The sequence below is a fragment of the Acanthaster planci genome, linkage group LG04 (assembly GCF_054643075.1).
Source record: "Acanthaster planci isolate LZ-2023a linkage group LG04, COTS_SCS, whole genome shotgun sequence".
Lineage (NCBI taxonomy): Eukaryota > Metazoa > Echinodermata > Asteroidea > Valvatida > Acanthasteridae > Acanthaster > Acanthaster planci.
Genome location: NC_141780.1, coordinates 8,073,476 through 8,085,999, shown reverse-complemented (window position 1 = coordinate 8,085,999; position 12,524 = coordinate 8,073,476). Strand labels below are relative to the sequence as shown.

Here is a 12,524-nt window from a genome sequence, read left to right as displayed (position 1 = left end):
ATGATCTTGCCTCCCATTATTTTTTCTTCGGCTGGTTTGGTTTGTGCATGCTTGGTTTGGTAGATATATACGTACTTGAATTTCCTCTTACCTCCAACATTGTTTTCAAGGGTAATTATATGACCAGTAATTGTGTATTTTTGGTGTGGATTTTTTGGTGTGGATATATTGGTGCTGTGGTAACTGATGCCTTACTTTCTTTCTGTTCACCGAGCCAGTGTAGAGGATCGGTGTTCTGCTGAACTGTTTAGTTTTGTATTTATGGCCTTTTCTTCTACCTGAAGGCGCCCTCCTCAAGTATTTTAAATATAGTAATAAGATTAATTTTAAACTAACTTGAAACAAATGAATTTATTATTATTCTGTTTTTATTGTACTAGATAAAACACAATGAGATTTAGTGTATTTTTTATAAATGTATTCGGCAGTAGAATTTTCATGATTTTATTGTGTTAATTTTTATTATTCCTTGATTATTTGTGTGTGATTTGTCTTTTTGGATAGCTCCTTGTATAGTGATTTGTTTTGCTTTAGAGTAATCCACGGCTTGTTTTCTTAATTTTCTATATCTTGTGCTCTATGTATTTGCATTGCCCGAAAATAAATAAATAAATAAATAAATAAATAAATAGAAGTATAAGGAGTCACTCAAGGCAAATGTATACTGCTAAAGACTAAAATTTCCCTCTTAAAATACATGCTAGAGGAAAACACAACCCAGCAGATACCCACCAAATATAACAGAAATTCCCCAAATGAGCCTGTAAGATGTATATGGGATAGTGAAATGTACTGTGAACTGGGCGCTAATATAGAAAACACCTCAGTAAAAAAATTAGGAAAAACTCTGTGTCTACTCAGTGATGTACCTTTATGCCTGTGTTGGTAGCATCTTTAACAGCTTCTAGAAGTGGGTCATATCTGGGATTAAACGCCACTGTGAATGCACAGTCAATTATTCTACCTGTGCAGACAAATAAAGAAATCATGTACTTAATGATTTACTGTAACAAAGCAGTCACCAATTTATAAATGCAATGATCAATACTGAATATCATTAGTTCCAATGCTCACAGTTACAAAATATGTGGCAGAAGAAAAAAAACATGACTAGTGCCTGAAAAAAACAAGCCAACACATTTCCTGTATATAATGCATAAGCACAATGTGTTAGAAAAATGAAATTTCCAATTTCCATTCCTGCATAAGCACAACGTGTTAGAAATATGAAATGTCCAATTTCCATTCCTTTGTAAGCACAATGTGTTAGAAAAATGAAATTTCCAATTTCCATTCCTTTATAAGCACAATGTGTTAGAAAAATGAAATTTCCAATTTCCATTCCTTTATAAGCACAATGTGTTAGAAATATGAAATGTCCAATTTCCATTCCTTTATAAGCACAATGTGTTAGAAAAATGAAATTTCCAATTTCCATTCCTGCATAAGCACAACGTGTTAGAAATATGAAATGTCCAATTTCCATTCCTTTGTAAGCACAATGTGTTAGAAAAATGAAATTTCCAATTTCCATTCCTTTATAAGCACAATGTGTTAGAAAAATGAAATTTCCAATTTCCATTCCTGCATAAGCACAATGTGTTAGAAATATGAAATGTCCAATTTCCATTCCTTTATAAGCACAATGTGTTAGAAAAATGAAATTTCCAATTTCCATTCCTTTATAAGCACAATGTGTTAGAAAAATGAAATTTCCAATTTCCATTCCTTTATAAGCACAATGTGTTAGAAATATGAAATGTCCAATTTCCATTCCTGCATAAGCACAACGTGTTAGAAAAATGAAATTTCCAATTTCCATTCCTGCACACTGTTTCCAGTAACCATGCCAGCAGATTACTCAACAATCCGTCTTTTCAAAGATGACTTGGTTTCGGTCTCTGAACAAATCTCAAGACATCCATTACTCCGACATTTGAATTCAGATCTCAAAAGTGATGTACTCAATACGTCATCTCTGTCTCAACAAAATACTGGAAAATGGTCTTAGAGAGTGGTCAGAGGCTGTATAAACTTCTCTCCACTTGAAACTTCAGTCCATTTTCTGAATAAAACCATTTCATTCGCACTGGGTATGGAATATTATTTAATCGTCGTCTACTTTGGAACATAAATTTCACAAAGAAACTACCATTTACATGTATCGCTGTCTTATTAATAAGAAAATGACATTTGCAAATGCAAGTAAAACACAAATTTCCAGTAAAATATCAATAATTAAATTGATTCCTCTCTTGAGTGAGCTCTGTAGTGATGAATGTATTTGACAAAGCAAAACACTCTACCATTTATATGGGTGCCAAAGTCAATCTTGCAGACGTCGTCATACTGCAGAACAGTGGGATCACCAGCATTAGGAGTGTAGTGAGCTGCACAGTGGTTGATAGAGCAGCCTGTAGGGAAGGCTAAACCTGCTGCCAGACCATTCTCGTCAATCAGCTTCCTGGAGGCAGTCTCAAGTCTTTCACTAACGGGGGAAAAGACACAAGTCAGTTGTCAATATCCTGACTGAGAACAAACCACTTCTCTGACGTTTGATCAGTGTAGCCTCTGTTTTGTCCCTGTCTGACAATTCTCAAACTCTTTGACTGGTCCATCCCGGCTTGCAGCACCCCCTCACCGGCGAAGAAGAGACAGGTTGGTGGGAATTGTTTCATCTGAGTACCTGGCACACGAGCAGAGACCGTACACTCTTGACAGAAACTGGTTGCATGTGCTCAGCACATCCCAAGCCAGATGTGCATGAGCATGTATCTGTATGTTAGTTCCCACTAAAGGACGAATGTTGCTATGTGAAAGCGCACCATCTCTTGTTCCCGCACGGAGTGGATTACTTAAAAAATATTGATACGCAAAGACCACCCATTCCGACACAACTTGGTCACCCGTGCTCATGCAACCATATAAATACCTGTGCATGTGAACTCCTAAATATTCTGACAACTGTCAAGCAGCCATGAGAGGGAACTTTGTCACCTTGCAATGACCTTCCTTTGAGCTGACAACACGAGTAGACATTTGCAGTTTGCTGGTCAATACATGCCACTCTATGTCAATTTAAAACATGTATCCCATATACAAGGGGAGATGGATTGACTGCTCCTGGTCACCCTATTGTCATTCTTAAGACTGAGTCTGAATCAACTGGCTGTGACAAGGAGTAGCGTATACATTTATACAAAGTGTTTATAGCCACTAGCCAGTGGCTCCCATTGGCTTAAGTGATGGCTGAGTTTGGGCGGCTTGTTCCCGTATGTTCACAAACAGCTCGATTTGTTGTTCGTGGGTCAGCTGCTCAAATGCCAGGAACAAACAACCGGTTATCACCAGCAATATGTAAACATGGCAGCATCCATGTACATTATTCGAGAGTTAAGGTTTGGATGGGCTGAATTCTTTTCTATATAAACAGGAACATTCATTTCTGTGTTTCGGAAAATAATTAATGTTAATTTTGCAAAACTTCCCATTGTCAACATGGTCTATGGCTTTGGAAGCCATCTCTCTACTTTTTGCAGCTGTTCAAAAATCAAAATCTCAAGAGTTTTTCCGTGTGTTCCTGTAAAACCCTGACGAAGAGGTGGTGTGTGATCCTGTTCCAAGGACAGTGTTCTTGAGAACAGGCCGCCCGAACTCGACCAAAATTTCTAGCCACAGCCGCTACATTTGGACAAGGCCCTCCTCCAAGTAATTATGCAGTCAGGAACCAAGTGGTGATCAACTCAACCTTTCTCTCATTCACTGGCACTGGGACACTTGTGCAAGCAACTTAGACTTTTTTGACGGAAAAACAAGGAAATTCCATTCTTTACAAGACTTTGTTCAGAGTTTTTCAAATTTCAGTGGCATGACTGTGAAGTGGAAACCAGTAAATCAGATGATCCAAGGAAAAGTTGCCTGGTGCATGAAATCCACAGACAGTTAGCATAAGACAGATCAAAGGCTTGACAACTAGTCTCTCTCTCTCCTGTGATGAACAGGAAAGAGTCTACAACCCACGAGAGTGCATTACCATATGTCAATCATGGTCAGGCCTGGCTTGATGAAGCTCTGCACATATTTCCTGACTTGCCGGTGAGCTTCTGCGGCCTGGCGGAGCTCATTGTATACGTCATTGTGTGCCTTGTTCAGTGCCTTCTTTTCCTCACTTGTCACACGCCAAGCGGCGGTCTGTCTGTAAATGTTGAAAGAAGGAGAAGTTTTATCAAATCAATCTGTACCGATGAACAGTTCTTGTAGTGTATTGCTGTTCAGTTCATCTCAGTCAACCCACAATTTAATGAAAAATCTCAGATGCATGGTAATTTGTTAGAAAAATGCCAAAATTTGTCTGGCAAATATGTAACATGTCGTTACATAACCTCTAGAAATGATGACTTCACCTCGAGGTGATGTTTAAAGTGTAATAAACTGTTGTGATTTTGAATTTCTGGGCACAGTTTGTTTCCGAAAAACAGAATAAACACAGCTTGGAATTTCTTTGGAACCTTAGCAAAATCTCCCAAATCCAACAAACATTAAACCTTGGAGCATTTTCTGCAACAAAACAAAAAGCCCATGCTAAAACAAGAGGCTGCATTTTAAGATACTCAATCATTCAAACCCTTGGTTGCTAAGATAATCCTCTTTCATGTAGAACCTCCAGAATTTATCAGGATGGTTTGGATTGTTTTGAAGTTAAGGCCCATCTACTATTAATCCATAGGTACAAGTATATTGGCTTGATGTTCCTGTTTTATAAGCAGAGATAATATGCCACTAGGTTTGATGGAGATGGATTTACATGTAGACTTGAGAAGTTTCTAACTGAAACTGCCCACAAAGTTAGGTGGAACAATAGAGCAAATCGTTCAATATCCAAGTACACTGTAGCCAGCTTCCAAACTCGACCATTTCCTATCCCGAAAACCCAAACCTCGACAGTTCACTCACCCATTCCCTACAGGGTGTTCCATTATCTGGCCCTCGGGAAATGCCCCGTCTGGGAACAGCTCAGAGACTGGGATTGTTGGAGGGTCCGTCTGTTTCTTGCCAGCACACGGTATCGTTTGGCCTTCTCCTTCAACGCATAAAACTCCACCTTTCTTCTTTCTTCGCCTCTTCTTCTTTTTGCTGTTCTCTGTGTCGCCCTCTCCTTCTCCTCCCTCCTCCTTCTCTTCACCTGCCGGAAAAGGTAAAAGCAAGAGGCTACTTTTCAATTCCACAGAGGTTGACACTCTGCCTAACACTCCACGATGCTCGGTGCAGAAACCCTGCCAAATGCATGAATGTGCATCATTTGTCCAAGTTGCTTGCCAGCAGAGTGCAACAAGGTCCAACAGGTCAACAACTGAGAGAGAGACATGGCCTGGAAGTCTGCGATTACCAGCCACCACAGGATCCAACAGGACCATTGTGGGTTGGGACCAGCTCCCATCGTCCCAACATAGCCAGTATATTCGGATGCTGTTAATCAGTGATCACCCAGTTCAACAAGTTCCCCTCAGACACTTATATACACGTGGCCTTTAGCTGAGTCTGACAGGGCTATGGTAACCCATAATTAATTCTGCAGTACTCACTGTCTAGGTGTGGTGCCGCACAAAAACTCAAAGTTTCATTCCAAACCTTGCAACTCTACATGTATGTCTCTATGAAAAAGAAGTGTCCCAAATATTTTCGGAGCACAGAAAATATCCATGCTATGGAGTGAGATGAAACTGACTCTATGGTAAGAGATGTTGGGTTAACATTAGTGTTGAAGTTGAGACCTCTTAAGACCATCATAAGACCTTCAGTCTGAATTCAAGTCATAAGCTATTTAAATGAACTGCAAATAAAGCATTCTTTTGTCACTGTTTACCCTGTTACTCATGACTGATCTTACAATGGTCTAGACTACTGTACAATGCTGGCTAACACTGTTAATGTACATGTGGGTAATTCCAGAAATTAGGGGTGGGTCTGTCCACACTAATGGATACATTTACAAATAACCAAAATCATCTCTTTCTTTATGTGTTGAAAGTCAGGAAAGAACTTTTAACAATTTTAGTGATATATGTATAATTGTGGAGATTAGTATGCACAGTTTAATAGGATTTGGTTATTCATTGTCACATGTATGTGACAAACGTTGTGTCTGTCCATGTGACAAATGTTACTCATTTAGAAAAACTTACAGTGTTCATTTTAGCTGAGGTTTAATAGTTTTTTTAACAAAACTGATTTTGAAAACTGAAAACAAAAAACTAGTCTGGTTTGTTAACAATTCTGTTTTCATGCTCTAATTCAAACATCAGAAAAATGTTTGTTCATGTGACATGCGTTATATCTGTCCATGCGACAAACGTGATGTCTGTCCATTGACAAACGTTACATATTTTTCTTGAAATAAATGTCAGTGTTATCTACATTGGAAATGTTTTTATGAGATCATGAAAGTTTCTAAAAGTAAGCTAAAAAGAGTATTTAATACATTGCAGGTAATTTTCAATTATGTTTTGAATTTAATTTTCACATTTAAGGGACAAAGTGTCTGTCCATGTGACAAATCTTATATCTTCAGAAATGAACTTCTTTAATTTCTTAAATACTGCTCAATTTGTCTTTGCCTTTCTGTGGCAACAATCAGAAACAGTGAAGACATAGGTAAGCAAAAATAATGGCAAAATTTTACAGTTGGGAAGTTTTATTGAATGTCACGCAAATGTAGCTGTTAATGTGGACAGACCCGGGTCCAAAAGTGTGACCTTTTTTTGTCCCTGTTACATCTGACCTTTGTTATTTGACATGGAAATATCACCGGAATTGATTTCAAACTACATGTACTGTATTACTGTCTGTTTGGCAGCTAGTTGGCATTAATTCAGCACTCTTGGAAATTAGAAAATGTGTTCTGAACTTACAAAATCATGTCAGACGTGACAGGGACACGAAAAAAAAATGGACCCCTAATTTCTGGAATTGCTCGTGTACATGTACCAATCACAGCTCCCTCATTACGATCCTCCAAGGTTTGTTTCTTGACGTCATCTGTCAGTTTCTCCACCTCTCCATTTGTGACTGGCCCATCCCCTTCTGCCTCTGCAGCAGATCCTCCTGTCAAAAGAAAAAGAAAAACCCAGAAATAACAAACTTGACAGATGAGTAGATCTGTATAGAATTCCTTGAACACTGCATTTCTGTAGAACTACATGACTTGTGTCCTTTATTCTCACCAATTCTAACATCTTTTTTTCATTCAGCTAAAGTTGTCAATCATTACAAATTTTACTCTGACCCACCATCAGCCCACCAATTATGGCCCCTAAAATGCTTCCACATTCTGGATTTCCCTTTTCCCTAACCGAGAGTGTTGATATTAAAGCTCTATATTTCTTCAGAATTCTCCCTGGATAGACATTACGTGTAAGTCATGATCTGGGTCAACACTTTCACGTGTGCATAATTGGCAACTTTTTACAGGTAATGTATACTGTGCATAAATCTCTTTGGTTGGTAATGGTTTGCTACAAGTTGACAGCTTGGCCGAATAGTAATTTGCTTCAAATGTTAAGCAATGTGGGGCAACATAAAGATAACACTTGCTCAGGGGGCACGGACATATCGTTGGTGTTTTCACGAAGTGACAAAAACCCGGCAAATCAGAAATTTTCAATCTGGAGTTTTTCCTACCATTGTACTTCCTTTGATCCTAATAACAAATTAGCAGGGTTTCAAAGCAAAATGTTGTTTACTTTCCTAGTAACTGTAAACAAACAACTAAAAATAGCTTAGTCTCTGTGTTTCTCCGTTTTCACCAAGTGACAAAAAGTCAAAACGTTTGCAGGGTAAAACTAGTGACAATATACACAATTTCTGCACGAGTCTGTACGTGTACACATGCATGTGAACGATGTTGTACATGTACATGAACACCTGCGCTCGTATGTTAGAATGGAACGAAATGTAACAATTTTCTTTAAGCGCATATTTTTTTCACGAAGTGACATAAGCGTGTATAATGCAATATGAAAAAACACCTCTGGGTTTTTCTGTTTTCACGAAGTGAAAAAACTTTTATTAATTTTTGTTAATGGATTATTCTTTAATTAAGACGGTATATCTGAAAATAAGCATGGATTAGCATTTTCCAAGTCTTACATTTCATGACTTTGTAAAAAATTCCTCAATCCATAACATAAAAGTGATCAAATTGTGTATTGAAAAGGCTGATGATATACATGTATTCACTGCCAAAACTAATTCCAGCTTTTTTTTCCATCTGAGGGGGATTTTCAAGATTATTTGTGGCAGACTATTAAAATAAAATCATGTGATGAATGTCAAAAGGAGTGTAACAGAACCGGTGCCTGCGTAAACAATGACCTGAAATTGTGGAATAAAGGACAAAATGCATGCACACTGAACAGATGCAATCTTGTTCACAGAGGCAAACAGGAATTAGTCTGTTTTCCTGTATCTTCTTATATGTATTGAAAAATGTGAAAATCAATAGAAAGTAACTGGCCAAAACATACCCTCCAAAATGAATCTTACCAACATATAAAGTTCCAGATTGTTATTTTATTTTTTGGAGTAACTGCAGAATACCCTGCCAGTTTATAATAACCCAATAATGTCTAGCTACCCAGTTGATGGAGTTGCCTTTGTGACCATTGAGAATGATAATAAAAGTTGAAGTCCTAATAGAGTACATGCACATGTATCTTGCAGCTTGCTACAGGGCTACAGAGTCAAGTCGCTTTAAATCAGAGCAGTGCACAATGAATGGGAGTTGCTCCAAGAACAATTCTCAGTCCAGACTACCCATAGCTACATGTACATGTAACTACCCATAACTGACAACACATACTTGCTATGGGTAGGCAGTCAACTGTTATGACTGGGTGACTCCAGCATGAGGTGAGATATGTGAGTGACGAGGTATTTAGCAATTGTCGCGATTAAGCCCATGTGCCTTGTTTTTTTCAGGAAGAACCAACATGGTGTAGACGTAGTAGACCTACCTAAATTAGACCCATAAAGTGGCGGTTAAAAAACCACAATAGGGGTAAAAATTAACAGTGGTCCGCTAGGCCGAGACCACCAAAAAATTCAGTGGGCAATTGCATTCTCCCAAAACGATGGCCTGGGGGGACAGTGGTCATTTGGGAACACTGCCACATTTTCAAAACTTTCATCACAATTGACGACTCATGTTTCAAACCATCGGCGCAGAACTTTCAAGTTCACAGCATAATTCTACAGGCCGCGCGGTTGGGCTCGTGTGCCACACACACACACGTAGCGGTACGACATTCTGTTCACTGCATGGTCATGCACACAGCTCATACATGTGCAGCAGGTGCCTGCGATGGTATGTTGGCTGGTATCATTTTCTACCAATGCCAGTTTAACGTTATCTCCCACGGACACCAACTAAACCTTTACAGGTTGAGTCGCGTTGAGTCCGATCGTTTGGTATAAGCAATATAACCTCAAATTAAATTTGTGAACACAAAAAATGCATACATGTATAAAGAAAACAGATCAAGTTCTGGGAATGAACTTGTAGAAATCTTCATGCGACATCATTCTTGTTTTTCGATGTGCAGCTGTAGAGTTGCATGTGTGTACAGTGAATTGTACAACGCTATTTTGACCGGGATGCATGGACTGGCTGCCGCATTACCATCATGCCTTCTTTGGCAGTGGCGCGGGCAACAGGAACCAGTAAAGCCTTGCTTCTGTGCATCGAGCAATAATGCATGCATGTTTTCATCACTGCGATAGCGAAATGCGAAGGGAACTTGTGAAAGTAACGGAACTTTCTCTCCAAATATGGTGAATGTAATCAGGCAAACAAAAAATGCAAGCTTTTAGATGTGAAAACTTTGTTGAGAGTTGTTTTGTGAAGACAGGATTTGTTTTTCCTTTTTTTTTCTAAGTGTGTTTTTCTAACTGATATAAATTTTATGGTCGTGCCAAAAATTTAGGATTGGTCACGTAACCAGAAGCAGAACTACATGCAGTTTTTTGGCCTTAAAAAGTGTCCAAGTCCAGCCAGGCTGGCCAATCAGCTGTTTGGTTACTTCAACTGATACAAATGGGCATGTGTGGTGGGCCTGATCGATTTCATTACATGTACTCAACCCGGGCTACCAAATTTTCACAAGGGCCAGTGCGGTGCACTTAACCACTGGCCCTGCAGGCCATCAAGATATTGAAGTTAATTTTGAACCCTGCCACAATGCTTCAAATACATACATGTGTAAAGATTTAATTCTGTGATGATACAAATCTGGGCCATTTTCAGTTCACAAAAATGTTCAGGATTTAGCTTTGGCCTTTAAGTATAAGATAAGTAAAAAGAGAAAGAGTTCTATACATGTATGTGGACGCCACTTGACAACCTGTGCATAACCTGTGAGACTGGTCTGAAAAGTTCTATTTCTAAGCAAACAACTCAGCATTTTCCTTCCCAAACTGAACTTTTCTGGACATGTTTTTGTTTTCTGATGGCTATTAGGATACTGGACGGAATAATTACTGGCATCTGCATATGGAACTCTTTCTGTAGGAAGCAACCTGTGAACTCTTTCCGAAGGAAGCAACCTCTGAAACTTTTAACAAGTTCCCTGCCATCCACCAGACACCTCAGCCAGAAGAAAAACAGGAATGCAGGACTAAGTTACAAACCACATCCCGGTTAATTCATATCATGTGTCAAGCCATACCTGACAGGCCTGACGATGTAGGCCTACTGCACTCTATGCCCAATGCATACATCATCAGACACACAAAGTCTAGGCTTACATTAGCCCACATTGGACGACGTCTACACTGCATTGCGTTAGTCACAGTGCAATGTAGACGTCGTCCAACCTGGGCTAGGCCTACATGTACATGTCTTTTCTCGGAGTTCATTATCATTAGCACCCTGTTCCTATAATAAGGAAACAAGGTCTACATTTTCCAAACAACTTACCTAAATAAGTTGGCGGTGATGTCCTCTTTCATATTAGAAACAAAAGACGGAAGGGCTTTGGTTTGGGGGGAAATTATGGGGTAATACGGCAGTGTAAAATGACGCGACGAAGAGTTGTGAATGAAGACAAATGAGCGCATGTGGTCTGGTTCCTTGACCTCGAACCATAAAAGTTTCTCTAATGTAATTCAGTATATCCACAATGGCTGGGTCGGGTAACCAGACGTGAAACAAACTGGCGTAATGCGGTCGTCTTTCGCCAAATTCGGGTTAAAAAATTCTGGTTTTCTTGCTTATATACTGTCAAAATTTACCAAAACCAGAGCTACTTGTACTAGGATTAAGGAATAAATCCTTAAGTTCTGAATGAAAGTTAAGCCTAGTTTGAAAAAGTGGACTTCGTTTTCCTTATTATAGGAAGAGGGTGCTAATGGTAATAAACACCCCTTTCTCTAGACAGCACCATATTAACGCCATGGCATGAACCACTTGCTTCATCCTGATCAGGATCCTCTAACTGGTTGTAGGTCTACTCGACCGTTTGCTAACTTGACTTGAGTCAACTTGACTCCTGACCAACTCGACCGTCGACCAACTCGACCATTAAACCAACTTGTCCGTTGATCAACTCGACTTCAAAGTCGAGTCAACTTGACCATTTACCAAACTCGACCGTTTGCCAACTCGACCGCATGGTTGATACATGGGTTTATTAGACAAACCCTTTCCCTGAAAAATAGATTTTAAAAGGGCAAAATTAAAGATCGGATCAGTTCCAGATCGCGAAAATTATGGATTCTAATTTCGGCTCAATGAACCCACGAAATCGACTGAAATGTAATCAATAATTGAACTTGTGCCAATGAGATACTCCAAAATAATTTTCCCTATTTGAGAAAATGCAAGCACGCACGAACCCCCGAAATCTGTCACCACACCCTGCGCATGCACAGATCACACGCACAGTAAAACAAATTACATGCACGATCCAGAAGTAGGAAAAAAGTGTTGTTTCTATGCCCTGTCCCTGTTGCACCGTTTGCACGGTCGAGTTGGTCGAGAGTCGAGTTGACCTTTATAGTTGAAGGAACAACGGTCGAGTTGGTCGACGGTCGAGTTGGTCGAGAGTCGAGTTGACTCGAGTCGGCAAACCATGGAGGTACATTCTACCTCCATGCCGGATATGGGCAAACGGTCGAGTTGACATGGCTCCCTCCAATTCACAACATGCACGACAAATTCGCAACTGGCCGATATACCACTGCCGCACTACCATTTCTCGCCGCTCCAGATCTTAGCTCCCACAACTGCGACAAAATACATTTGCGCATTAAAGGCCTAGCTTACCTGTCTTTTTCTTTTTCCTCCTTTTCTTCTTTTTATCTGCACCTGTCTCTGCGTTGCCAACGACGTCGTCTTCAACCTGGTCCGTTTTTATTTCAGCATTTTTCTGAGCCACAGTCGTCGCCATATTGTACATGTACGTACACCTAGCCGGCCCTTGTCTAGTGGTACTATGTGCATGCATTTATGCCGAACGTCACAGTCCGAT

At 39.6% G+C, this 12,524-nt stretch overlaps 1 protein-coding gene across 1 annotated transcript in view; it reads right to left on the bottom strand.

The window, feature by feature from the left end:
* Positions 1-12,524, bottom strand: part of metap2 (methionyl aminopeptidase 2) — a 20,839-nt gene extending 8,315 nt beyond the window's left edge. The window contains exons 1-6 of the mRNA XM_022226831.2: positions 12,320-12,524; positions 6,985-7,101; positions 4,954-5,182; positions 4,034-4,195; positions 2,307-2,488; positions 870-964 (exon numbers count right to left, since the gene is read on the bottom strand). Coding sequence (XP_022082523.2) covers positions 870-964; positions 2,307-2,488; positions 4,034-4,195; positions 4,954-5,182; positions 6,985-7,101; positions 12,320-12,500 — 966 coding nt within the window. The 5' untranslated portion in view covers positions 12,501-12,524. The remainder of the gene's footprint in view (positions 1-869; positions 965-2,306; positions 2,489-4,033; positions 4,196-4,953; positions 5,183-6,984; positions 7,102-12,319) is intronic.